General features: G+C 53.5%; 5 protein-coding genes across 5 annotated transcripts; 2 read left to right on the top strand and 3 right to left on the bottom strand.

The window, feature by feature from the left end:
- Nucleotides 1–239: 239 nt before the first annotated feature.
- Nucleotides 240–3,122, bottom strand: J4E93_010208 (uncharacterized protein; the record flags this gene model as incomplete). The annotated part of the gene is made up of 3 exons (XM_049348093.1): nucleotides 240–2,462; nucleotides 2,509–2,534; nucleotides 2,594–3,122. The coding sequence occupies 3 exons, from the start codon at nucleotides 3,120–3,122 to the stop codon at nucleotides 240–242; spliced, it is 2,778 nt and encodes a 925-aa protein (XP_049194826.1).
- Nucleotides 3,123–4,477: 1,355 nt separating this feature from the next.
- J4E93_010207 (uncharacterized protein) lies at nucleotides 4,478–5,489 on the bottom strand (the record flags this gene model as incomplete). The annotated part of the gene is made up of 2 exons (XM_049348092.1): nucleotides 4,478–4,779; nucleotides 4,835–5,489. 2 exons carry the CDS (start codon nucleotides 5,487–5,489, stop codon nucleotides 4,478–4,480), a joined length of 957 nt encoding a protein of 318 aa, XP_049194825.1.
- An 11,980-nt stretch (nucleotides 5,490–17,469) lies between these two features.
- On the top strand, nucleotides 17,470–18,618 carry J4E93_010206 (uncharacterized protein; the record flags this gene model as incomplete). The annotated part of the gene is made up of 1 exon (XM_049348091.1): nucleotides 17,470–18,618. The coding sequence occupies one exon, from the start codon at nucleotides 17,470–17,472 to the stop codon at nucleotides 18,616–18,618; it is 1,149 nt and encodes a 382-aa protein (XP_049194824.1).
- A 2,197-nt stretch (nucleotides 18,619–20,815) lies between these two features.
- On the top strand, nucleotides 20,816–24,968 carry J4E93_010205 (uncharacterized protein; the record flags this gene model as incomplete). The annotated part of the gene is made up of 5 exons (XM_049348090.1): nucleotides 20,816–21,438; nucleotides 21,484–22,230; nucleotides 22,282–24,251; nucleotides 24,306–24,587; nucleotides 24,751–24,968. The coding sequence occupies 5 exons, from the start codon at nucleotides 20,816–20,818 to the stop codon at nucleotides 24,966–24,968; spliced, it is 3,840 nt and encodes a 1,279-aa protein (XP_049194823.1).
- A 1,203-nt stretch (nucleotides 24,969–26,171) lies between these two features.
- On the bottom strand, nucleotides 26,172–26,978 carry RPL24 (60S ribosomal protein L24; the record flags this gene model as incomplete). The annotated part of the gene is made up of 3 exons (XM_049348089.1): nucleotides 26,172–26,456; nucleotides 26,642–26,785; nucleotides 26,928–26,978. 3 exons carry the CDS (start codon nucleotides 26,976–26,978, stop codon nucleotides 26,172–26,174), a joined length of 480 nt encoding a protein of 159 aa, XP_049194822.1.
- Nucleotides 26,979–27,641: the final 663 nt, after the last annotated feature.

Genomic DNA, 27,641 nt, shown 5'->3' with positions numbered 1-27,641 from the left:
CCTCATACAAGAAAAATTCCGAACAGGTCAGGAGCATACGCCGACGCCAGGTCACCTATCTCGTAGGTTTTCATATTGATGTAGACTGCAGGCCTGTTCGGTTTTTTTTGGTTGACGTGTCTTCATATACCGTCGTATCATACTGGGTAAGCTGATCGAAAGCTGTTGCGTGAGGATGTACGGCTTATAGGTCTCTGCTGCTGATGTAGGTGCTATGGCTGCTCCGCATTATTTTGAGCTTAGTCTGCATTTCTGTGCTTCGGAATGGAAGGTATAGGCTCTTCGGTGATCCTAGTCTCCAGTTTGGGCCTTGAGCTCGACCGTGAGGCATATTCCAGTTGACTTGTTGCTCGTGTGTCTGGGGTGGCGATGTGGTCTTCGTCCGAGAGCACCGAAGAAGAAAGCGCTGGCGTATTGAGTTGATTGGGATGAAGGCCTAGTGGACTTGGATACGTATCGATTGTCTCGTGACTCTGCTTGGGGGTCTTCATATGAGCTTCGCTCAAAGCCCTGTGGCGACCCGGACTGATTGAATCGCTGTATCCGTGTCTACTCCAGTTGGGACGGTGTAGGCGAGCTGCCTTGGGCAGACTTGAGTAAGTCGCTTGCGATTGAAGGCTTCCTGCTCTGTTACGTTGGGTGGGCCGGTCTGTGGTATCATCGCCAATTTGTGTAGGCAGCAAGTATTCGGACGTCGCATGATCGCTGTCCATCTCTCGCATGAACTCGTCGTCCTCGTCCTCAACCTTGGCTATCCGCTTCACATGCCTTACTTCAAAGTACGGTGTCTTGGGCAACTCTGGCATCGAGTTAATTGACCCCGCACGTGGTCGCGGAATGTCTTGCACTGCGAAATCGATATGCGCAAAGTACTTCTCACGCATCGGGTTCCAGCTCAACGGCGCCATTTGTTCGCGGTTCCGCAAGATGGACAGGTAGCTTGAGACAGCGCCGACCAGGATCAAAACCATCACAGCCACCGTCAAGAGACCTTGGATACCGATTATGATGATGCCGATAACGGTTGTAGGGATACGAGCGATTCCAAACCGTGTATCAAAGGCTGCCGAAAGACCTGTAGTAGTAATCTTGCTAAAGCCGAGAAGATACACGGCCAAAACGTTCAGGCGCTGTCCTTCGAAGGGGCGAAGGATAGTGAAGGCGATGAAGGCAACAATCTCAACGACAAGTAGACCGAAGACCTGGACGAAGGGCTGAGTCGATGCGCCGGCAAGGAAGCATGCTCGAACGAATTCGTAGAACAGCCAGACGACAAAGAACCACCAACGAGTCCTCCTGTAGCGAGAGGCCAGCCAACCAAACTTTGTTGTGTACCGCTCGTCATCATGGATTGATGTGGTATCCGCCGTAGCGTGTATCGTCCACCAAGGAATTGAACCGATGTAGGTCTCGTCTTCGGAGCGCGGATTTTTGCTGTTTCTGGAAATGCTGAACCATGGAATGATCTTGTGCAATCTTCGTTTGACTACGTTTAGTCGATCGGGTTCCGAGGCATACTTGCCGATCCGAAGTCTGGAGAAACAAGCGTAGGCGGCGATACTGCCTATGCCAAATACTACGACAAAGAAAGCGGCACAAGCGACTGCAACAGGACCAGAAAGAGCTAGGTAGGAGAACTGGAACATGGCCAGGAATGTCAGCATGTAAAATCCGATGAAGATTGTCCGCAGGATGGTCGACAGAGCAAACGCAAGGTAATGGCTTCGGAAAAAGGCCAGGTGGTGCTTTTTGACAATGCGTATGCTACTCAAGCCTTCGAGGATAGCTTTCAGGGAGAGTACAGAGACAACACCGCATGCGACCAAGATCAAGAACCAGAGCAGTCCGGTCATGAAGGCGTTGCTTGCTGGGATGTGTTCCGTCGCAAGGGTGCCAGCGAATCCAGAATAGTTGCCCGGAAGTGGCAGTCCAGGCTTCACGGGCAGCCCGTAATATTTGAATCCGGTGCTCGCGTCGATGAGACGGCGCTTTGCTAAGGCAGCTTGGAGATTCAGACCTTGAGGAAGAGCGCCTCGTTTGTATATCTGGTGGATGTCCACCCCTCCTCCAAGATGGGGATTGCTTTCGCCCGTACCTGCGGCGCCGACATGCGATGTATTTCCTTTGTTCGAGCCGATGAAATCGTTGATCGTGTTCTGCATTGGCTCCGAGTAGATCATACCCCCAGCCCAGGCATAGTTGCTCCAGAAGGCCACGAGGACGCTTGGCCAGTTCACCGAGAGCGCTCCGCTATAGAAGATGTGGTGCCATACCGCGAAGACCACTGACACTGACAGCGAATGCGCGTAATGCTTGCGCATCTCGACGATGTTGGATCCGTAGGCGGCTGTAGCAAAAGAGGAAACGACGGCTATGAGAGTGAAGAGCCCTAACGTTGAGCCCACTGAGCTCTTCTGCTGGAATGTGAAGCCGTTGGTGATCTGGGCCGCGAAACAGCCGATCTGTCAAGCTGTTAGCACGAATACAAATAGTAAGATGCCTGAGCACCGCGTTGGCAAAGCATATCAAGGGAGCTACATACTAGTAATAAGTTAGCAAGATATCTTAAGAGCTATTCGTGGCGGCTACTTACCCTCGTTCTGTGTGGAGTTGGAGAACAGTCGCAGGATGGCCTGGCCTTCGAAGTCGGGAATGCTCAACGCAATCTCAGGGATCCCTGCGACGTCGTCTTGATTGATCGGTATGATGCCCGCCGCCTCGATGGGAACGCCGGCTTTGACGGGACAAGCGCTGAGTATGTTGGCGTCGCAAGGGTTGAAGGTCAGATCGAATCGACTCTCGCCGTACGCGTAAACGTCGATGTTCATCATTATGTCCTCTTTCCGGAGCCCAGTCTCACCTTCCAGGTGGAAAATGATGGTCATGTTGTCTTTGTAGTAGGCAGCGTCGAAACGCGTAACGTTGATGGCGCTCTTGCCTAGGCAGTCGCCATAGTCGGCAGTGTAGAGAGATGGTTGTCTGTCGTCTCTGACTTGCCATTTGTCGCCATCGATGATTCCGACCACCCACGTACCGTCATCGTCTACGTTGACGGAGCCGGCCGGAGAGAATAGCAGCAGGCCAGCTGCCAACAAAGCGTGGGCGCACCGTGGTAGATACATGTCGCCTGGACGTGTGAGAACGGATCTCGAGGCCTTGTTGTCGTTTGTATGCGTATGGTTCGGGGCGTCGGTAGGCCGACCGGAGTTCGTGATTGACCGTGATACGGGAAACGAATGTTGGGAGAGAGCGAGGATAGTCGGATCAGGATGTCGGGGTGCAGATGTGGAGTGCGGCGACCAAACGCAGCATCGCAGAGGCCTAGGCAACAGCAGCGAGGGAGAGGTGAAGAGTGCAAACAGCAGGGCAGTGAGTGTGAGTTGAACCACGCAAGCATACACGCAGGTGGTCTGGCAGGTGCTGGAGGTGCATGGAAGCAAGAGCCACCAGCCGCTAGCCGGGCACATTATGAGGTAGCAAGCGCAACCTTCATTCCATTCACAGATCGCCTGATTTGGCAATCACTTCCGGGAGTAACCGTTTAAATGAACATGCGTGCATCACCTCCAGTCGATTCATGAACATTACAGTGCCTACTTGAGTACACGGTGGTAGATTCTATAGGCGGCAGGTACGCTGCGCTAAGCTTTCTGACCTGCGTTAGTGCCGGTCTAGCGCGCTACTGTGACAGCCGTGGTGAAGGTGCCACCGTGTGCGGGTGTTCAGTACCAAAGGCTTCTGTTAACGTGTTAATAACACGTGAGACCGTGTCTGTATTTAGGCCATTACACAGTCCAGAACAAGGTTGAGGTACGGAGCTCGTCATCGTACTCCGACTCAAGGTCTAGGGCGGGCTAAGAATGAGATCATATTGAAAAAGATTACCAGATCTTTCACATACGACCATAGGACAATGAGAATTAGGCTTCCCGTCCGCTCAGCCATATACAAGCATTGTACCGGCGGATTAGTAATTAGGTGGGTGACCACTAGCGAATCCCCGCTGTTGTATGTTTTTGTTCTTTTTGCCTAGGTTTTGAAATGGAGTCGTCGAACGAGCAGCCCTCGTTTTGCTGGATGTAGTACGCCGGATATGTAGGGTGAAACATGCGTTCTGTTCTCTTTTGCCCATGCAAGCGAATGCTTATGTCTTTTTGCAACATGAAATGGTGTTTCTTGCTTTGTCAGACGCGCGAGCCCAGGTATCGTAACATCTCGTGTAACCTGTCATCATTCCGCTATTGGGTATCTCAGCTGCGTGTCAATCCTCAATTATCCCATCAAGTCCCCCTTCCGTCCATCTTGGGCCTTCTCTTATCTCATTACTAGCACTAGGGCACTACCTTATACAAGAGAAAATCTGAACAGGCCTGCAGCCTACATCAAGACAAAATCATCCAAAACAGATGATCTGACGTCAACGTAGGCTCCAGGGTGTTCCGATTTCTTTTCTTGAACAAGGTGCCACCGCAACCCCTCAGACCACGGGGCTACCTCCATTGAACGTGCCCTTGGCCTTGACACAAAGGTCTCCAACGACACTCTCCAGCGTCGCAACAATCTCCTGCTTCTGTCTCGACGCGTCGGTCTTCTTCGTCAGATCCTTCTGCGGTGACAACCATCCCAGCCAGCTCTTTGTAGGCTCCGCTTCAGGTTCTGGCGGTGGCTCGGATTGGGGGAGGTCAGGTTTCGAGAAAGAAGCACGGAGGACGTAGAAGTCGAGGCTGTAGGTCGGTTTGGCGTAGGTTAGACTGAGAGAGTCTGGACGGTGGACTGGTTCTATCCTCGGTGTCAGCATGAGCGTACTCTCTGTAGGTACTTGAAGTATACGCACCCACAATGCCATCTGGCCCTCTGACCATCCTCGCCATGATCTCTTCAAAGATGGTTGCGATAGCCCCGCCATGCGCAACACCCGGCCATCCACTCATTCCTCCTCCTATCCAGACCACAGCCACCATCTCTTTTGTTTCGGCACTCCAAAACGCTCTTTGCACACCCAGTCCTCGCGTTCCACTCATGACGCCCAAGATGCCTTTCTTGCCCTCATTCTCTCTTCCAAAGTCCAGATCCAGCTCCAGCCATCCTTTGTACGCTGATATCTTCCGGCTCGATCCCGGAGATGACGTTATTCCCGGCCCCGACCGGAGCGCTGTGTCGGTATGTAGGTTGTATGACTGAGAGCGCAAGGATTGTACGATTTCGAGAGCATCGATGTCGCGCCGCAGAGAGTCGAGGATGATCTCGTCTTCTCTTGAACCGGGCTCTGGAAGACCGAGAGGCGCGGCAAAGTGGCGAGCACCTAGACCAGTTGTGATGCCGAGGGCGAGTATGCTGGCGTACCAGAAGTATGACCAGCGGATGCGGGATTGGAGGGGGAGGGGAACGTTGCGATGCGCATGGTAGCTGGAGGAGCGGAAGGTTCGGCAGGCGGATTGGCAAGATTGTTTGAAAGGTTTGCGATTGAGAACAATGCGCGCTCGTGACATGTTGACCGCCGGCTGCAGGTAGCAATTGCTGAGAGACCTGGGAGGCTTCGATGATGGAGATATCGCGAATTGGTGGCAGGGATCACTTCACCGAGGCTGAAGGTTAGCGGCTTGGCATGGGCGAACACCTGGACTTCGCGTCCTGCCATCAATACCATCACCAAGTGCGCGTCGATTTCGGGCTATGAACGCGACGATGCCTGCACCGCAAGCACTCTCCATATTGTCACTCTTGAGGCTTTCACGCGTCTTGTCATGGTTCACTTCGATCAGAACACATCGCGAACAGCTGCGCTTCGCGTAGGAAATCTTGCGCGCCCAAGAGCATGCATGTCTTCGTCTATCCCGCGGCGTAGGTTCTGATACCGTACATCCTCCCCATGTGTTAACCCTCATGGATTCCGATCCTCAACATGGACAATTTCCAACTCCTCCGCCTTAACACCATGGAACATGCGAACCTGCTCTAGTCAGCCTCAAAGCCTCCGCGTTGACACCCTCATGGGACGGACACCACATACATTCATCCCTAGCAGATCTGGCGGCGCTTCTTCAAACTCGCCCATCCAAGGATCAAGCCAGACTGCACTCCCACACCTACTACAGAACCTATGCAGAACCCTCTTGACACCAAAGGAATAGTCTCTCAACATGTCCTCACCGCTCTTTACTTGTAGCTGCGACCGTTCGGGGTACACGAGCAAGTAGCCGTTGCGCGTGCAGATGCTGCAGTTGCACGATACAACCTTCCACTGGGCCAGCGGAGGCGAGAGCAAGACCGAGTACTGTACGCTACCGCAGTGGCAACTCGCTGCGTACGTCTGACAATTCTGCGGGTCGAACGCTGGAAGAGGAGGTTTGGTAGGCGAGGATTCGGTCATGGTTGATGGTGTTGGTCGTGCAAAAGGTGGGGTTGGAGTGTAGCTGTTGAGTAGGGTAAGTTGATCCTCAGAGTGAAGCGCAATGCTACATATACTTCGTTTGATATAGGTACGAGAGGGAGACCGGCGTCGGTTTTCGTCGTTGCTAGACGGGAGCTATCGGAGGGCGAAGAGGTAGGCTAGATGGGAAGAAGTCTCCGAATCCGCTTTCCGGCGAGTATATGTCTCCGATGCCGTTGGTGCTGTTAAACATACGGAAGGATGCTACCGACGATAGCTCGATGCGGTGGTACGAACGAGCGTTATACTGCGTCAGCGTCTAACACCTTTCGCCGATTAACAGCACTATCGGTTATATAGGGGCCTCACATGGCCTACCAAAGATACCGCGTAGTAGTGTAAGTTGTTGGCTATGGTATTGTTACTCTTAAGTCAAGATTTCCAGCTACACTAGGACTACCGGCGCATACAAATAGCATTCTGGATGCTTCAATCATGTCGCGAGCATCAGCAAGACCTCACAGCTACTCAGATCATGAAACCACAACTACAAGAAACGACTACACGCTCAACTAACGAAATTACAGTTACATCGTCGAGACCCTTTTACAAACTCCATCGCTCCTCGGAGTGACTCAGCCATCCCCCGAAATCTCGTCCTACCATGCAATATATCTCGCACCACCCTTCCCCAAAAAGCAAAAGCAACACGACGAAACACATTGCACCACCCACCCACATACACATACACAAAAGACGCATGTTTCACCGCTTCCGGCGTATGCGCCAGCTCAAGCGCCTCCCACTCTAGTGCTTCCCACTATTCCCAGCGATCCTGACCAGAGGTGTCACAAACGATCTCGTGCCACTTCACTCCGTATCGCCCATCAAGTCTGGTGTGGTGTTATGCATGAGTCCACGAAGGCGGCCACGGTTTCACGAGATATGAGCGTACTGGGTGCGAGGTGGTACGGTGGAGGCAGGTGGTGGAAGTGAGGCAACGGGTTTGTGTGAGGGGTGGGCCGTGGACTCCGATTGGTGTCTTGGGTCGGAGATGATGGGTAGTAGGTGGCGGTTTGAGGAGGCGTTTAGATGCGATGTTTGGTATGAGATTTGGGGGTATGGGCACGGTAGGCTGTATGAGGAAGGTTGGGTTGGGAGGGGGGACCTGGTTTTTGGATTGGATAGGTGACATCGGAAGAGTGGAGGTGGGAGGAAGGGGGTCATCGAGCATGTCACGCGGTGGAGTTGGTGGTCTTGTCTTGAAGATGAGCAGTGTGGAAAGATGAGTTACAGGTTCGATTATGAGCGAGCGTTGCGTACTGCGAACACGACCGCGAAAAGTTTAAGATGAGATGGCATTCAAATTGGAGGACTCCAGTCAACATACTTTACCACCATGCCAACGACGTGCAGCTAGCGCGACATCCTCTCGGTGCACAAAACCTTTCCTTCAATGATACATCCTTCTTGTATCTCAGTCTCTGCTACCTCTCTCTAAAATATTTGGAGCTCCGCAACATGTTTCTTTGCTGCTCACAGAACACGGTGTGAGCGCGGGCGTTTGCTCACCGTCCGTTTGCTAGCTCGGCGCATATCAAACTACACAACCTTCAACTTTTGCAACCTCACTCTCTCACTCTTACACTTCACTCCAACCTCACTTCACATCCCACGATATCACTACCTATCTACTTCAATTAGGGTCTATCTATATCAATCACTATGCTCTCAGACAACAGCATCACGTTCGCCGCCATTGCGGCTTCACTCATCATAATACTCACCGCTATCATCAAGGTGCACGATCTGAGCTCCAAATCTCTCGACAAAGCGCATCCCCGAGGTAAGTGATATGTGCACAATATGTACGAGGGTGTACTAAAGTATGTAGACGTCACCACAGATATGGTGACCCCTCGAGTTCAGGGCCGCAGCCGTGATAATGGCGGTCAGATGCACGTATGTCAAGGACTGAATGCTGCCGGAGGCACAGTGTCAGTGTCATTCCCGACGTTCATCAAGCCACAGGTATGTACAGGTGTGTTCAGATACATACAGATATATACTAACATGCAAAAGTGAGGCATTATGATTATTCACGACTTGGATGCACTATCAGACAGGAAGAAGGAAGCCATGGTGTACGGGGGGGGAGCAAATCAAAATAGCAAACAGGATACCCAGAGTTATAGCACAATACATCACTCCTTGTGCATACAGCTTTACCAAATACTACAATATGCCAAAGGCATGTTCTAGACTTCTCAAAACCAGGTCGATTAGGTATATAAATTCGGTATCAACCCTCTTCTATCCACTTCATTACACCATTTACTACCGTTCTTCTCCAAAAGACCTGAACTTCGAAGCCATGTTCTTCCTTCTCTGGGGCTCTCCAAATGACTCCGCTCAGCTTCCATACGCCCAGTCTGAGGACCAAGAGCTCTGCCTACTTGACAGAAATATCATGCATTTAAGCTGCTTCCACCAGATCAAAAAACGCAACCTAGAGATCCATGTCCCGGGTTGAGTGAAAAGACATGCGGGATATCCAGACTCAAAAACTTCCAGCCAAGTGCCATGTCTTTGCGAGACGGAGTCCACCAAAACAGCGATGCGCTTAGCTGAGGACTTCTTTCCGTGGTCGAACTACTCTGGTCAAAATACTCCTATGAGGAGGTCTTAAGTTCGAAAGGAAATCGATGATGGGCTGTTGTGAAGATCTCTGGGGTATAAATACCACCAATCCTCCAAGGCCATCCTTCTCATCACTCCTCGTGCAGCCGACTTTACCAAAAAAAAAAACGATTGAGCGCTTCATGTTGCTGCCTCGTTTGCTCCAACTTCTCAAAATTTATTTCGACTTTCAAGATGTGTGCGCTCGCACATGCCTGTCTCCAGACTTCTCGAAACTCGCAACGGAACCCTACATGGCTTTCCGAGGCATGTCCTTCCGCATCAAATGACAAGATCGTGGGAATTATAAAGACTTTGTTCTCTGCAACGGAATAGCCATCCAAATCTAAACGAAACGAGTTGTTACAAAAACATTGTCAAATGCCCGTTGAGCAGTCTCAAGATGCAAAAGGTGCGCCAGCCAGAGCGATGAGATCTGCGCACTCGAATGCTTCCACTGTTCAAAATGCCAATGCCACCTATCGATGTGTCTGTCCAGCTCTGTCGTCCCACACATACCGTTGTGATGTTACATCATTTGCAAACACCATCTTTAAGATCTCGATTCTATAGTCCCAAAAGTCGAGAAAAGCACAAAAGCACACCGTATGACGTACCCTACACGCATGCGCATAAACACAGCCATCCATGCGCATACACCACCACCTCGCTTTTGCATCGGAAGATACTCCATGTTGCGAATCGTATAATCTTCTTCCAATCATCAAGAAGGCCTAGTAGGGATTCCATCCAATCCACGACAAGATTAAAAGTGGCAAAGCTAGTCCACTTTTATTCAACGTCTCCACAACATGGATTTTAAGCCAGTCAGGGGGCCGAGGTTTGCTAAGATTTGGTCTTATTGGAAGACGATTATACGATTCGCAACATGGAGTATACGCATGGACAGTCGCTATGATGTTGCCACCCCACGAGCTTGTGGCGTGTGCTAGTGGACTGGCACGGTGACGGTGGAAGGGACGCTCCGACCCCGACACACCAACCTGACGGAAGCCTGAGGTTGGGCCCGTGGCGTTTACCGAGAGGGGTGTTGGTGGGAGCGTCATGCACACTGCTGATTTTCCTTCTGGCTTCTCCGCAATCGAGGCTGAGAAGTCTGGGTAGTCTTGAGGCCGAGAAAACGAAGTTAGTGACGTAGTAATACGGAGGTCTGTACAATGCATGAGTTCAGTGAGATATTGTTCTGCAGTAACGTCGCATGTCCGGAGATGTCGTTGAAATGAGGCAACGTGTAGTGATCAAGTGCGGGATCAGTCAGACAATGAAGTCCGTCTATTGACATATTGGCAATCAAGACATGCACCTACTTCTGGAAGGAGGACATGTGTGCGTCGAAGCATCCGAACTCCGTCTTGAGGCAGGGTAAGCTGAGTACATGTGTGATACGATGATGATAAAGACTAGCGAACAGGACGCATCTCGTAAAGGCGGCCGAAGATGTACGTGATCGGTCAGAAGGAGACTCACGCATCCGGTCTGTAAGGAGAGACATAGTCTCAGTATGAGCCGCCTCTGGAGGCCCATCGGTGTGTACGTCCCTGCCAAAGGGTGAGGCGCCGTGTCCGGTCAATACGGAGGCCTCATCAGCTGTCAGGGGCCCGCCATCACAGCAAACACTAGCATCTCAAGCTTCTTGCCGCCCGTGATTGTAGTTGGTCGAATGCAGAACAAAACCACAACCTGTCGATACGCTTGACAGGTGACAGACCCGACAGTTAAGCGCAGTAGTTCGAGCGAAGCCGTCAATTGGAGTGCACACGGGAAGCGCCCTCTCTCACGACCAGTTTCGCCCCGCAGTACACACTCCCCAATCGCGCGCGAGCCGTGCCTTGGCGATCTCTACGTTCGATGCTTGACGACGAATGCATTTTGTAGTCAGGCAAGCCACACTACCGTCAAGCACACCAGGCTAAGGCGGGCCAAAGATAGCCGCATCTCCTTTACTGCCGTACCAGAGATGGCTGTCAGACGGGAGTGCTTACGCTGTCAAGTGGGTGCACGTAGGAGCGTAAGCTGCAGTAAGCATCAGCGACAAGACTGGTAGTTGGGAGCTTGACGTCGTGTGATAGAAGGTCATCTTGTTGTATCTGCATCGTTGTGTGACCTTGACATTCAAGGGAGAGATCTCGGTAATCTCATTCGAGGATCACGAGATAGCCGGTGGATCTTCTGGTGCTTTTTGGCGACGATCAGACAGATGCCTTGCAGTTGGTGTATGCTGTTCAGTCCGCATCGGACGAATTGCGAGTCTGCGAACCAGGACGTTTTGTTGTTGAGGGGGGGCCAGAAGATTGCAGGACGGTAAAAGCAGTCGAGAAAAAGTAAAGAAAAGTGTGATTGGGCCTGACGAGAACACTTTGCATGCAGACAGGTGCTGTAGCACAAGGCCACTATGGTCTGATGTTTTCTCGTATCGCTAAGCGAGATGGGCCCCCCATTGAGTAGCACGCGCGGTAATGGGTATTGGACACGTAAAACGATTGTATCTATGCCCGTCGATTGAAGATAGAGAGTGAAACATGCTGGAGGTGGACCACCCATGATTGGCTTGGATCATGCAAAGAAAAACTGCGTGAGCATAGGAAGCAGGTTTCCGTGCTTGCGAACATCGGCCCACATCATTGGCGCTTCTCCAATTCAGAAGTTATCCACCAATGTTTACGCGCGGACAAGCGAGAATAATTGAATCAATCCTTCTTAGTGGCTGGTGCGTTCGCAACGAGGGCAGGTGTACGAGAGAGCGAATCGCATTCAATGTGCGCACGTCAGTGTTGGTTGACAGTCAAAATCGAGTCAGCGCCTGGAGCATGGCATTAGTGGGATCTTCCGTGAACAGCTTATCGTATGCTCGTTCGATTTGATTAAAGAAGCGCGCGGGCAGTGACGAGTCATGGATGGTCTGGTCTGGCTGGACCCTCGGGGCCTGGGGACGAGAGCCTCCAACGGCAGCAGCTTAGGACAAAAGTAGGCCATGCCCCGAACAAAGGAAAACCTCGACAACGGTGTTCCCTGCGTGCATCATGGATGCGTGGCGCACCTCTAGACGGGATGGCTTTGCGGGCGCTGGGCGTCGGGCCTAGCGGACACGACCTCTGGCGCGCTCATCCAGGCAAAGCACAACGCTCCTGGGGACGATCAACGGGATCATCGATGTGGAGTGTAGATGATGGCGGCGCCACACAGACTTGTGCTTTACTGTATATCACAGACGCAGGTACAGTCAAGCAGGCCAAAGACGGCCTCAATACCCGCAGCACAGACGCGTTGCGTGACAAAACAGTCTTCTGCGGTATTATGCTCGGGGAGATGGGGATAGAGCGCTAACGGAGAATATTGACAGAGATGGAGAGCGAGGTCGGGTTGAGCGAGGCGAGCTGGGCGGCTGAGGCTCCAGACGTTGAGAGATGGCCAGCTGTGATTAGCGTAGGCGGGGAACATGGTGAAGACAAATCATGCTGCGATGGCACGAACTGGTAATTAGACAGGAGCGCTGTGATGGGGGGCAGCCCAAACGTGCTTTGACGCAGAGTTGCGTTGAGCACACCGTGTAGGGCAGGGTTTGGCGAGTCAAGGAGGCCTAGCGGTGCTGGGATGTGCGTAGTAGAGTTTGGGAAGGCTGCGCTGACGGCTGCAGCACGCAGGAGAAGGTGCCGAGCCCAAACACAAAGCTGTAAACTCTGATAACGTGGGGTGCATAAGATGTCATTTCAGATCACGATGACCTTGGTGCGAGTCGCGGCCGGTCAAATATTGCCGACGTGTGCGGAAGTGCGCTTCCCCGAGTGGTAAACCTTGTACGGTATATACGATGAGGATGCGACAAGACGACGGCGCATGTAGTAGTCTTGGTTCAAGACAGTGGAATGTGCAAGAGAGACAGAGTTTAGTGACGCTGAGGAGAATTGATGCCGCAACTGTGCCGCACAGCATGGGCAATGACTAAATGCGGCTCCAAACGCGGCGGCCGTGGTCGGTAGCCGACGGTTTGATGGAACAGAGTGCGAGAGCGAAAGGTAATTTGATCGGATTGGGTGGTGGGGAGAGACGGTCCCAGGCGTGCGGGTGGGCGTCGTCGGTTAGAGGACCAGGACATCCGTCCCAGGGCTGGGCCGTGACGGGGAAGGGGCACACTGTTTGCGCTAGTCGAGTCGGTGCGCTGATTAGACTTTGCAGCCCGCGAGTGACGAAGCCAAGAATGTGGAGCCACGGGCACTCCGAACGCCTGAGACGCTTGTGCTGAGATCTGTAAAGTCGAACGGGCGAGATCTTAGCGCGGCCACACTGGCGGAGGTGACCGCCGCGACGTTGATGATCTGGACTGGTGTTTGGTCGACACGGCCGGTGAGGTGCAGGGCAGGTCTGGCGTCGCTGGTCACGCGGCGACGCACCAAGTACCGTGGGATCACAGCAGCCGGCGTCATCTAGCTGGCACTTGGGCGGAGATTGAGCTGGCAAGGCTGAGATGATGACGATGGGGTGGGGTTGAAGGGTACCGTACGCACGTATAGCGCGTTGGTTAGATCAGCGAAGCGTGCAGAACCGGTAGAGAGGGTAATTTGCAGCTGGGGCGCTGGGATAGCCATGCCAGACGGCGATCCCGGCGGCTGCTTAGGTGCTGTCGACGCATGGCTTTCTGCAATGGGCCTAGGGTGCGTGTCGTAAGTGAGGAGTGAATGCCGCATGTTTCTACTCGAGAGCGCTGCCATGTGCGATGCAAGCGCAATAGGAAGGCACCACCGGTCAGCTTCAGATCGCGACTGCCCTTCGCGGAGGCCTCGCTTACGGCCTGGGGTGATTGGGCAGGCGCGCCATGGATGCCACGAAAATGCCCACCCCGTCACTTGGGACAAAACACGCTGAGATGAAAGGGAGCGCGCCGATGCAATGTGACGGGTTTCCTTCTGCTTCCTTCTGCACCTTCTGTCGCGCAGCAGCTGTCAGCCGTCGGCATCCTGGCTCCATCGGAAGCAGACACATGGCCAGGGCTGTCCACGTTGTGACGCCTACCGCGACCCGAGACGGGGAGAAGCAGCAAGCCACCGAACCAGCCTCTCGCAGTTCGCTGCGGGCGCTGAGGGCGCTGAAGGAGCCGGCCATCGGCTGCGGCTACGAGATCTCTGCTGGGCCTTGGCCCTGCACCGCAGCGCAACGGGCATGGCTTCGCAGCGGCTGCCCCAAAACAATGGTCTGTGGCATCAGCCCAACTACCACACGGCCTGGCGTGCAGACAACCGAGAGCCCGATCGACCGCGGAGTCGTCCCCAGTTCCTTGTAGCCATGTCATTCCGCCACTCCGCCAACTGGCGAAACCAGGCCGCTGGGAAAGGCTTCGACGACACAGCATCCGCCAGCTGCATCGTCGACGCCTCGCGAGTGCTTCCACGATGCGTTTCCATCGTGCAGCAGCTGTCACGCGAAGCCGCCGGCGCCTTGTGCTTCCGCAGAGGCTGGAGGCTGGACGCCGCTGCCTGCGACACACGCTGCAGCGACGGAGATTCCAAGACCCAAAAGACGGCACCAGACGCGCGCAAAATGGACCGAATATGCACTTCCACGTGGAGATCCACCCATCTAGGCAGAATGTACGACGACGGTGCGCCGGGTCTGGCGTCAGAGAGATTGAGTTGAGCAGGGTATCGAATGCTCTGCTTATTGCACCATGCCTGTTCAGATGCACACGTGCCGCAGGCAATATACCAGCACGTCTAATTTTAGCCCGACAGTTCACCCTTCAGTGGCCCATGATTACACATTTCGGGGCCAACAGCAGCCTCCCGGAATGACGCCTTGACTGTCTTGATATTGCTCCGCAACTGGTCAACCGCGCCATGACCGCCTACAGGGAACGGGTGCCAGGTCGATCCGACACTCGAGCACACCTCCCACTTTTCTTTCATCCCGCCGTCGAAACACGCCCGCTTAAGCGCACGGTAGTCCATCGCTTCATCATGTGCTGCTCGCAGTCATGCTCCATCTCGGCTAGCGCTAGCCCGCTCGTTCAGAGCGCCATGTCGTCAGCTAACTCGCGGAGCGGTTGGAGCACGGTCGCAACCTAGGTCGCCGAACTGGAATCCCTGCAGGGATAAGCACTTCCCAGCTGGCCTCTTGTCTGTTTCTCGCGAGACCATGATTGACGCTGAATGCAGCGTGATGAGGTCTGCGACGGAAGCGCTCATGTCCTACCTGCTGGATAGCGCTTCTGCTACCCACCGACCGGACTACCTCTGCGATCAGCGCTGCTAGTAACGGCGATTGGCCTCCAGCAACGGCGAGCTTGGGCAAACCAGGTAAGGGTCGTCTTTGAATGTGCTTTGTCTCTGCCCCGGCACTGTTTGGGCCAGACCATGTCCGTGCGCCCACAGGCTCTCCCAGGTCCTGTTGGCGCCAGTCCTGACGCATGTTAGAGTGCCAGTAGCCTCCTAACCCTTGGTACTTGGGAAAGACAAAAGCATTTCGTCCTTTGCCCGTCTCTTGTCGTGCCGCGAGTCTGGGTCAGGGGAGCAGCCGCATGCCTACCCAATTTCTTCCTTTTGCGCCACTACTCGTCATAATGGACGAGGGTCGAAACAAGTGCCGGCACGGGGATGCTCCTCGTCGCCCATCAGCAAGTGTGATATGAGATAATCAGACGTCCTCAGAGCTCACGGGCCGGCGCAAGCGACTGCTCCTCCACTTTGCTGGTCCAAGCCGTCCCGCACGCCAGCAGACTCCGACAGATGGCCTGCGGACAGGGTCTGGCTACGGTGGGTGCTTTCACCCCCTGGCAATGCATTGTTGTGTGCGGCCCCATGCTCGACTAGTTTTCTAAACTGGACCTGAACGGTGTGGTTTTGTCATTCATTCGTCGCATTACTTCTGCCGTGCCTCGTTTGCGTTGCCTTATTGTGACAAAGTGCGTCTGTGGATAGCGCTCCCGCCCGCTCACCTGAGGCGTGCTCTCGAGCTAATTCTCATCTCCCATCCCGATCCAGATCCTCAAAACGCTTGGACGGACCCTATCGCCTGGTTGAGCCCTTGATATTCCTGAAGCCCCAGCGCGCCAGTCAGCCACGCGAGCCCACCTACCCTGACATCCTTAGCCCGCCATACATATACGTGAGGGCTACCGCTCTCCACCTACTCGCGGTAACAAAGCCTTTAGTCCACCCAGGTTCCAGCCATTCTCCGCCATCGCTCCTCTTAGGGCGCCAGGTCCCGAGCTTAACAAGGAGTGATCGCCGCTCCACACGCCTCAAACTCCACCACCAGCACCTCACAAGGCTCAACCTCCCCGCCATCAGTGGGTCGTATCGTCAACGCACAGCACCACATCTTGCAATACCGCTACCCAGCAACTTGGGTCGAGTAACGGCAGAACCACCACAGCCAATCTGGAGCATTACCATCAACGTCGGACCACAACACCAACACCGTCATTGCAGACGACTCAGCGTCTTTAGCCCCAAACGATCGTATACACATCCCGTGTAACAGCCTCAGTAGCACCACGTCTGCGCAACCAGGAATCCGGGCCCTACCGAACAGTCCGTGTTGAACAACACCACAGTTCCACGAGTATCTGCTTTTGATCTCTTGTACGCCCTCCTCTTACGGTCTGCGACGACGAGCACCACTAACACCGCGCAGTCACTGAGACTTTCTAGAGCACTTGCGGCCAGACGTGCGTTTTTCGGTATCACTGCCCGCCTGAACCAGCGCAGGTACCATTGCCAGAGCCGTTCGTTCGATTGCAGCATCTCAAAGGACGGAGCAGCCATTAGCCGTCTGACGCGACGAGAGATTAGACCCGGAGCACCGTCGCGAATCCACAGACCGAGCGGGTATTTGTGTACTGGGAGGATCTTTTACAAGATCCCTTTCCCTCCACTACCTGCATATCATCTGTACCTTGTCCCTCTCCACTAGAGCCCCTACCTCTCACATTACGCCTTTGAGCTACGAGCCGCTCGTTGCCCTCCGTGGATTCTCAGCCTTCACGTGGGTTGTATTGGTCTGGTGCTCAATACTCCCCACCATTTGCAGCGTCACAGCTGCAATCCCTACCAAGTCCTCCTTCATCTGAAGCAGGGAGGTCATCAGGACCTACCCGGGACACAACCGCCAACGTGGCTGCTGCCGTGGCTCATCCGTCTTCCATGCATCCTGGGTCTGACCCAATGGGTGTCCCTCCCAGCTTTGCAACGCGGAGGCCTCACGCCCAGCAACTGGGCAGCTTTGAGCTACCCCCACCACCCATGCACAAATATCCCTTCACCAACACCGTCACCACATCTCAGTCATCACAAGCTCCAACCACGATTGCCAGCGTTGGCAACCTTTTGACTCCGCCAAACACGCACCACAGTGATGTGACAGGCTCATCAGGAGTCTCTACAAGCAGCGCCCAGTACTCTACAGCAATGGCATACTCCAACGGGCAGCAGTACATCTACTCCCCGCCAGCGCAGGGATCGGCTGCGCACTACGGGTACCCGGCTGTACATCATCAACAGCAGAACCAATACGGCCAAGCCCGTGGAGGTATTTTTGCTCCACCGCGCAGCGATGGTCAGCTTGGACGACAAGACTCACTGGGCAAAGGGCTGAATCCGCCACCATATGAGATGAACCAGCAACTTCCACCTTTTACGCCTTCGTCCAACGGAGCGAGCATGCCCTCGATATCCACACAACAACACCACCAACAACATCAACATCAACAACCCCAGCATCAACATCAGCAACACCACCACCAACAGATGATGAGCGCACAAACACCAGTCTCTTCCTCGGCACCACAACAGTCGCCTGCCCTTAGCCAGGACTCCTTCAGGCCACCGCAACCACCGACCCCAACATATAGCTACCACACAGCCAGCACTCCTCAGCACTCCAACTTCCCCTATTCTACTGGCCCATCTCCCACATTAAGCCAGCAACAGAGCCCCATCAGTGCTGGTGGATCCATGCATCGAATGTCACCCGCCGTATCCCAAGGCTCCATCCCCTCGATACCCTCTAACAACCCGGCACAATCACCATACCAATACCAACAAAGGCCACCACTACAATACCCCGGTAGCCAAGCACCCGTCTTCTCCAACGTTCAGAACCCCAACGGTGGTCTGGCACTTGTCGGAGGCCATCCCGCGATGATGCCAGGTTTCAACAGCGGTCACGCAGCAGCTATGCCTCATTTCATGGGCCACCCGCAACACCAACAGCCCGCTGCCAACGACCGGCCATTCAAGTGCGACCAGTGCCCCCAGAGCTTCAACCGGAATCACGACCTGAAGAGGCATAAGAGGATTCATCTTGCTGTCAAGCCTTTCCCTTGCAACCACTGCGACAAGAGCTTCTCGCGGAAGGATGCGCTCAAGGTATATTTTGTCACTCTATCTAACAGCAACCGAAAGAATACTAACAAATCAATAGCGACACATACTCGTCAAGGGATGTGGAAAAGCCACCGCCGACGACAACACCAAACGCGAAACCCCGTCGCCCAAAATCGAGGACTCGAAGCACTGATCGCCGAACCGCCGCCGTCCATCGCCCTTCTCACTTGATGGAGAGTCCTCGGCCTCTCCTACTTTCACTTCTACTTCTGCTGTATTACTTATTCACCTCCTCCTATACGCTGTCCTATATCCCTCTCGCGCACGTCGCCTGCGCTAAAGGCATCGTTCCGGTTACGACTTATGCATGTTTTATCACGTCCGCTTATTTATTATTTCTGAACTGGACTACCCTGGGAAACGAACGAATGGAAAGGGGAGTTACGGGATATACTTCTTTGTTCGGGCGGATCGCGAATACCTTTTACTTGTTGTTTTATCGCGCTGTGTATGTATGAAGGTATATTTGCATTGGTCACGCGCGTTTCGGTTGTCGATGGTTGTATGTAGTTGGCACCGCATTGCTTCTGTTGTCGTTCGGGTTAGAGATGGGACAACGTTGCAGGAAACTGGTGGTCGGAAGCTTATGGTTCGGTCGGTGCGGACGCCTGCATGTGCCTTTCCAGGGTGGGAAGGGGGCTCTACGCCGACCTTGCTTACGGGTGTAATGATTCAGGGACGAAGTGGAACACCCGCTTTACACCGGGGGTTTTCTTTTTCGCTTCGCCTTTACGGAAGACTGCATTTGCGGTGCGGAGTCAAAACTGCGCGCACTGCATTGCTACCAGCAAAAATACCACATCATGACTTATCTGAAATCCTCTCACACATGCATTACTACGCCGTGAACTCACTTTCATCCACATCGATCCAGTCCATCGACTTGATTCAACACCCCTGCGCAATATCCAGCGAACTTGCGGTGTGAATCGGGTGTGATGTGCTTCACTTTGTTCCCGTAGGTACAGGTAGTTAAGTGTGGCATCACTGGCATATATCATCTGCATTATGTTCCTGAAGGAGCGGTCGCGGCATTAAGGTTTTGATTCGTGCAAGGAACGCAAGACGGTTAAGTGCAGCGAAAAAGAGGTGCGAACCACATTGCCGGTACAAATGGTTCGGCAGGCTCCGGGGGCTGGGAGCGGCTTGGCACGGACGTCGATGTGGCAGACGCGTCTGCAAACCTTCAGGGTCTTCTTTACTTCACCTCATCGCGAGGCGGGACGCGCTTTCACCTTGTCAGGACACGCTTTCATCTCATCTCAGCTGCTATCGCATGTCGGATTCACTGCGCGATCAGCTCATGCAACGGGGTAACTTGATGTTCTACAGGTGATGCGTACCTACCTCACGCTCTTGTCAGGGACGCGTTACTCGCCTTCAGTATGAAGTCGCTTCGTCTGTATGCTTCAACCCTTACTATAGCTTCCCTCTTGCCACAGTTTCCTACTGTGATGTCTCCTGGCTTACTTATGTCCGAGGTAGGTTATAGGCCAGCTTTCTCGCTCACGAGCAAGACCCGCTGGCAACTTTTGCGCAAGGTAAGCGGAAAAGCTATGTCAAGAGCTTCGATATATCGGTAAGAACACATTTCCCTCAAGTCCTCATCTCATCTTCTTTTCTTCGGCCCACCTCATACAAGAGCAAACCCGACCAGGCCTAGAGCCTACATCAACGTCACGTCACCTACTTTGAATGTTTTTATGTCGATGTAGGCTGCAGACCTGGTTAGTCATTTTCTTATTTGACGTGAGCTGGCTACTCCAGCTCTCTGATCATGTTTGGGATCACGGCAATGTTCGTCGGTCCTGATACTCAGCGCAATAGCTTGCTGCAAAAGTTTCGTTTACGTCTCTTTATGGTAGAGAGACACCTTCCTACTTCTGCAACCCATCGCCACTGCTGTGGCTGGTGTTGATGTTGCTCCTGCCGCCGCCGCGTTTGCATCCGATGGCGCTTCCACAGGGTCCTCGTCTGTGCACTTCCCTCGCAAACACCATTTCTTCACCGACACCAACACTTGCATAGCCGGTCCCATTGTATGCATCCATCTACTTGTTAGCTTCTTGGAGCGAGAGCAGACTCACTTGGCATTGCACATCTAGCCGCCTTTCCCTTACCGGCTCCGTCTACGGACTCGCTGGCGGTCAAACAACAACAACACAAAACATCTCCGTCATGGCCTTGGCCTGATACCCCCACTGCAGCAACGCCAGCTACCCCAACAACACACCGCAAGCTTTTTTCACTCTTGGACACCCACCTTATCGTCTTGTATCTCTTGGCTCCTCCACCCTTGTATCGCAATCATAGCAGCTGCACTACTCGAGGACCTCCACCTTGACCACTGCAAGCCCTTACCCACAACATGGATTCCAGCTTCCATGGCCGCCCACCAACGCGGCGACGTGCGCTCGGTGACGGCACGAACCGCGCAAATGAGGGTCCACGCATCCAGCGCGGCAATGAAAAGCGACGCAACAGCTACGCGTCTTCGTCGCCTCATCCACTTCCCCACAACGAGTCTATAGTTCCGAATGGCACCCTTACAGTCAGTCATGAACAAGTCTCACCGGAGAACAAGCGTCTGTCCGCCGTTCAAGCCCACGAAGATCGTCCCCACAAGTCGAAGCGCGATTCGGAGATTTCCAACGCGAGCACCAACGCTTCCAGCTCGAACCGCCGACGCAAAACACATATTGGTCCATGGCAGCTGGGCAGAACTATTGGACGAGGTGGCTGCTCGCGTGTGCGGCTTGTCAGGCACAGCGTCACAGGGCAATATGGTGCTGCGAAGATCATCTCCAAGGCTACGGCCGAGAAGGTGCGCGCTCTGAGCTTGGCCAACCTCATCGCGGAGCAGGAATCGTCACTTTATCCCGACGGCAAGGTCATCCCATTTGGCCTGGAGCGCGAGATCTGCATCATGAAGCTGCTGGATCATGAGAATATTGTCCGCCTATATGACATCTGGGAGAACCGCGATGAGCTGTAAGTACACCACCCACAACAAACTACTTGTCTAACATGGTTCAGCTACCTCATAATGGAGTTCGTCGAAGGCGGCGAGTTGTTCAGCTACATCCACGAGCAGCATGGCTTGATCGAGATTCATGCCGTACATATCTTCCGTCAGATCATCGCAGCCCTAATCTACTGCCATCGTATCAATATCCATCATCGCGACCTCAAGCCCGAGAACATTCTGCTGGACAGAGATACCATGAACGTCAAGCTTGTCGACTTTGGCATGGCTGCGTTGCAGCCTATCGGCAAGAAGCTCACTACACCCTGCGGTAGCCCTCATTATGCAGCACCAGAGGTTATCAAGACTACATCATACGACGGAGGAAAGGCAGATGTATGGAGCTGTGGCGTCATACTCTTCGTCCTTCTTACCGGCACCCCTCCCTTCAACTATTCTGGCGATGAGCGCGATCTAAAGCACCTGTTTCGCGATATTGCCGCGGCGAAGTATGTCATGCCCGACAGCATCTCTAGAGAGGCCCAGGACCTCATCGGAAAGATACTCGTCGCTGATCCGAACCGTCGTATCTCTATCGATGAGATCTGGGATCACCCATTCTTGCGCAAGTATCAGCAAGAGCTGAATTTCGTGGGAGAGAATACCAACGTCGACCACTGGACTGGCCCCCTTCCTGCCATCGCCGAGTGGACGACTCTCGAACGTACTTCCGTTGACCGCGAGATATTGCGATACCTGCGTACACTCTGGCATAGTGAGAAGGAGGAGGCCCTGATCCAGAAGTTGTTGAGTAAAGAGTAAGTACCCTCCTTACTGGGTTCATGTGCATCTACTAATATCTGAAACAGGCCAAACCAAGAGAAGTACTTCTACTCTGCACTTCTGAAGTACCACACCGATCAATTGGAGAATTACCAACCGGACGCACACCATGTCGTAGCCCACTCCAACAGCGACCATCACCATAACACGCGACATTCACCCACGCGGAGGGACATGGAGGAGCTTCCGATCAACAGCAACGCTCACAAGCGCTCGCAGTCCACGTATTCGATTATGCATAATGAGCATCTATACTCGAAGCACAGCCTCTACGAGTCGCCTGTCTCTGAAGCTAGCTACGACCCATACCGAGCCTCGCGGCAGCCCATCGTTCCCATTCCCGAAGACGCTCCACTTAACCAGAATGTCACGGTTCATCGGGGACAGAGCGGTTGCAGCGAAAAGCTTCGTCCTACCACAGCTTTGAGACATCATACAGGAAACTCGTTACGCGTTCAAGCTCTGCGAAACAACTCTAAGCGTAGTTCCGCACTGTCCCGCGGCTCTTCACGAAGCACGCCTTCCAACCAGAGTACTCCATCTCATCGCGCTCCTTCGATACAGCGACGCTCCATGTCTCGTTCCTCTATCGCGAGCTCACACTGGCCTAGTAGCCCACCTGTTGCTGCTCGATCCGCTGGTATGGGTAAGCGAGGTGTGAGCTTTTCGCACCTGCGCGATCGTCGGACTTCAGCAGCGACAACTAGCAGTTGGCAGACCGAGGTTGGATCATGTGCCGACTACATGTCTCATAGACCCCATACGTCTATTGGGTCGTATGGTCCGTCTATCAAGACGAGCACGACTCGGTCAACTCCTAGACCAAGAGCTCGTATGAGCTCAGAGACACCGCGCTTGAAGCTTCGTAAGCCAGAGAGCCCTACCAAGTACATCCAGGGAGAGGCTCGGAAGGTCAGCATGGAGCTGGGTAAAGTCATGGAAGAGGCCTTCAACCGCTCTTCAGTCGGTTCGAGCGTTCGTTCAGATGCTTACCACGACGCCTCGCAATACGATAGCCCTCCGACGTCTTTCTCCAATACCCGCGACTCAGGTGGCAGTACTCTAGCCACTACCCCAGGTGCCAAGCTGCTCTTTGGAGAGCGGCCATTGCCACCAACTCCCGCCGAGACACCGACTACTTTCCTGCAGCGAAAGTTGGCGGAGACGCGTGCAGACATCGCCCGACGACGGAACGAGGATGACGATACCACTGAACATTTCAACGAGGTTCTTGAGCATCTCGATCGTTTGATGGTGCCTGGGGTTGGAGGCAAGCGTACAGTCTCTGCTCCAGCGAAGTCACCCGAGCGTAAACCGCTGCGCGCCATCCCGGAGGAAGTCAAGGCCGATAATGGGAATGGGTTTGATACCCATATTCCCCAACGTCGAGCTGTCACTGACCCCGTCAGGCCTCTTGGTCGTCGTGTGGTGACTGAGCAGCAGCAGACTATCCGCATCGTCGATGGATCGCCCACCCGTGTCGCGCCTCTGAACATCCGCAAGCGCAGTGGTGCAAGCTTGAAGACGAATGCGACTAACGAGGTGCCTGCCGTACCTTTGATTAGATCATATGAGAATGGACAGCACGATCTGCAAGCTCCACGTACGATCGATACCGCTCCTGTTCTCCAGAAGCAGAACACACTGCTCAAGAAAAAGAAGTCACTGTGGTTCCGTCGCAACACCGGTGAGCAGGAGCGTGATCAAGAGAACAAGGAGAATCAAGTCAAGAAGAAGCAGTCAAACACTCTCCTTCAGATCCCAGAGGCGTGGCAGGGTCTCGATGACCGCATCAAGGCTGATCGTGCACCATTCACGAACATTGAGAGCGAGAAGCTTGATCATAAGGGTGTAGATGGTAGCAGTGGAAGCGAATTCCCCATGCGCAACAGCAGTTCAGCTGCCACGAAGAGCGATGGTTCGACTCGCAAAGGCTTCTTCGCCTTCTTTGGGAAGAAGAAGGACGACAAGGGCAAGAAGCCAATGGAGCTAGGAGGTGAGCTCACTCTTTCTCACTTCTACTTCTGATCAAACACTTACATGCTTTTAGGACTCAACTTCAGCTCATCTTCGATTCTGTCCAACTTCGACATCAGCTCTGACAACAATAACGATACAGCTCGTACTGGTCCACCGGAAATGCAGATGAACTGGCTATCACGCTTCCTCCACATCAAGCCTGCCAGCAAGACGCTGTGCTTCCAGATCGGTCGTGGCAAAGTTCGTCAGGACCTTGTTCGCCTGCTGCGCGACTGGCAACGATTCGGCGTTCAAGATGTCTCACTGGATCGCGCATCAAACTCAATCAACGCACGCATTGATAAGAGCAACCGTAAGTGCCCACCACCCCGAGCGTGTCTTCTATTCAGCGGATAGCGTCTGCAACACTGGCGGTTCGAAGTGGAGATGCTCGAAGCCGAGCTTGTATGGCGATGTAATGCTGCGATTTACTTCTGCAACCAAAGAAAATACCTGCTAACCCTTTTCTCTCACAGACCTCAAGATCAAGCCCGTAACCTTCGTTATCGAGCTCTTCGTCGTACTCGAACACGGACGCCGCGCCAACCTCTGCCTCGCACGCTTCACGCAAACCCGTGGCGCCGCCTCCAGCTTCCGCAAGGTCGTCGATATTGTCGAGGACGTCTGCCGCGCTCGCTGCATGTTGGTTGAGGACGAGGAGAAGAGAGCTTCGATGATGGAGGTCTTGGACTAGGATACCAAGATGAAGAAACATGAAGATGATAATGATAATGACGGAGCGGGGTGTTTGGATACCAGATGGCATACTTCTTCCCTCTTGTGATTAGGGTTTAGGGGTTGTATTGTGCTTTGAGTCTGGGTATCTTGTTTGAATTAGGAGATGGGAGATTGGTGGATTGGTGAAGGCATGGGATCTTCTGAATACGATACAGATGGATACACTTTCACATGCTCTTGTGTGGGCGTGTGGATGGTCGATGGGATGATGTTGGTTTACTTGTACACGTATACTCCCTCCCGGCGCCGAAGATGACGTCTAATACGTAATAATAATAGTCGCTTCTGCGCTTACTATGATAGTTCCGTGCATGTGAAGGTAGATATATGGTGCTTTTGATGGGTATATGACCACTATGAACGGCATGCAGGAGGTACCTAGATACCATTCCTTTGACAGCCGAGCACTTGTTAGGCCGTCGTATGCGGAAGATCTGTACTCAGGATAGCAGCGGAGGACACGAAAACCTGTTGTAGACGTCTGTCAAGTCAATGGTAGTCGTATGATAGGGTAGGAGAAGACATTTATACTGCTGACTCATGAGGTTTCGCCACCTCTCTGCTTGCACTGATGTACATCACGGTGGTGTTGCTCATGTGAGTGTGTTACGCAGATGATATGACAGTACGTACATCGACATCAAGAGTACGGATGATAGGTGTCTTTTGCTATGTTCCAGGCGAGTAGAGTTCTCGAGATGTCAGACGTGGGATACGATAGAGAGCATGATGGCATCAGTCGCAGTAATACAAGCATTCGGTTCGGTTCTGTACATGTTGAGTAACTCGCCAGGATATCTGTATATGCCGCCGTTGTCTAGACTACTTCTTACAGGCAGGACCTGTAGAATGTCATACCATCCTGGCTGCTGCGGTGGTGCCTCACAATCCTGTCGTGCTATACATGCACATGTGAGTTCAAGCTCTTCCGGTGTTCGTGAGGACGTGGTATTGCATTTGCCCTATGGCGCCAGACGCTAATGTGGACAGTGTCCGGCACACCGATCCAAAAAGAGGTGAAGAAGCCATGATGCCATTCCATTCATTCCATTTTCCGTAGTATGTTTGTTCGGAAGAGAGATTCAGAGAGTAAAGGAACACCGAGTCATCCCGAAAAACCAGCCATAACCCAGACTATGCACGCCATATCGAACCCAGCTTAACGAGTCCTTGCCTGCACCTTTGGTGCGGCACCCTTGGCACCCTGCTTGCTGACCTTGGCGGCGTTGCCTCGTGCGGACGCGGCGGCGTTCTTGGCCTTCTCAGCCTTCTTTGCCGACTCGGCGGCGGCCTTCTTCTCCTTGCCCTCCTTGATGGCAGCGGTGCGGGCGGCGGTACGGGCCTCGGGACGTTGGCTGCGGCGCTCCTTGATTACGTCGAGCGAGGCACCGACGATGGCACGCTGGTGCTTGACTGTGCGGCGGGTACGCTTCTTGGCGACTTCCTGTTGGAGAGATGGTGGTTAGCGCAGTCCTTGATGAGGTGATAGAGATGTATGTTGCGATGAGAGTAACACCGCCGCTGGGATGTTTGCCATGCCCAAGTCTGTCCGCAGTACAGACTGATGTCATAGTTCACTGTCTCTCAAACATGTCCCAGCGGCGTGCATATGAATTCGCGGCGACTAACCTCAGAGATACCCTTCTTGTGCGCCCTTCGGTAGAGAGTGGTCCAGTGAATCTTGCGAGGGTTCTTGCGCTGGAGGAAAAGGGACTCGGTCTTTCCGTTCTGGAAGCGGAAGATCTTGCTGTCACCACGGATGTAGAGCTTGCCCTGTTTATGCCATCAGCGAATGTCCGACCCTTTGTAGTGTTCCATCCTCGTCCGCCACGTGTTCGCGTTGTCGCCGTCGCGATGGCGGGATTTCGACTTCTGAGGGGCGAGCGGCGGGACGTGGAGGGGCAATGTAACGCACCTTGCCCGGGTAGATCTTTTGACCGCTGAAGGAATCGTCGTAGGTACGCATGTTGGCGGTGTTGGCGTGATACCTGTGTGTTAGTCGTGGGGTTGTCGTCGGTCGCGAATTCAATATTGCAACTCCGGAAGAGACCTGTGGGCGGGCTAAGCCTGGGCAGGCTAGCTTCTTGGCGCTGGCGCGGTGGCTGGTGCTCACCAAACGCTGTTCACCCACACACACCGCGATGCAACTTCAACGCGGCAGTAATTCTTCATTGCAAAGTGCGCAGTGGTACTTCTGGATTCTAGGCACCTGTCAATTACTTTTACGCATTCGTACGAGAGCTGCAAATCCACCTTTCTTGTCGCATTTAGTCTTACGGCCGCCTTCACAGCAATCACTCACCACGAGCGAATGCATTCTCTTTCTCCGTCGCCGGAATCATTGCCGATGAGTCCTGAATCATCTGATAGTTACCCAGATGTATTTTCCAGTTCTTTCTCCACAACTGCAAGTCACGAATACGCCCAGGCTATTGGAGTCGTTCCACCTCAACCAGCGCGGACTGCATAACACTTGGAGCGCGGCGTATGAGTGCGGCGGACAGAGTGAAAAATGAATCAGGCATAAGCGCAAACGCCGTAAGAGGCCCACGGGTGTCGTCATAGGCGCTGCTACTATCGTGAGGGAGGTGCATCACTAGGATTTCGACGTCATCTTTGACAGCTCCGT

The sequence above is a fragment of the Alternaria ventricosa genome (assembly GCF_023758065.1).
Source record: "Alternaria ventricosa strain BMP 2768 chromosome Unknown scaffold_27, whole genome shotgun sequence".
In the NCBI taxonomy this organism is placed as follows: domain Eukaryota; kingdom Fungi; phylum Ascomycota; class Dothideomycetes; order Pleosporales; family Pleosporaceae; genus Alternaria; species Alternaria ventricosa.
Note: the sequence above shows the minus strand (reverse complement) of the source record. Positions and strands in the feature narration are given on the sequence as shown.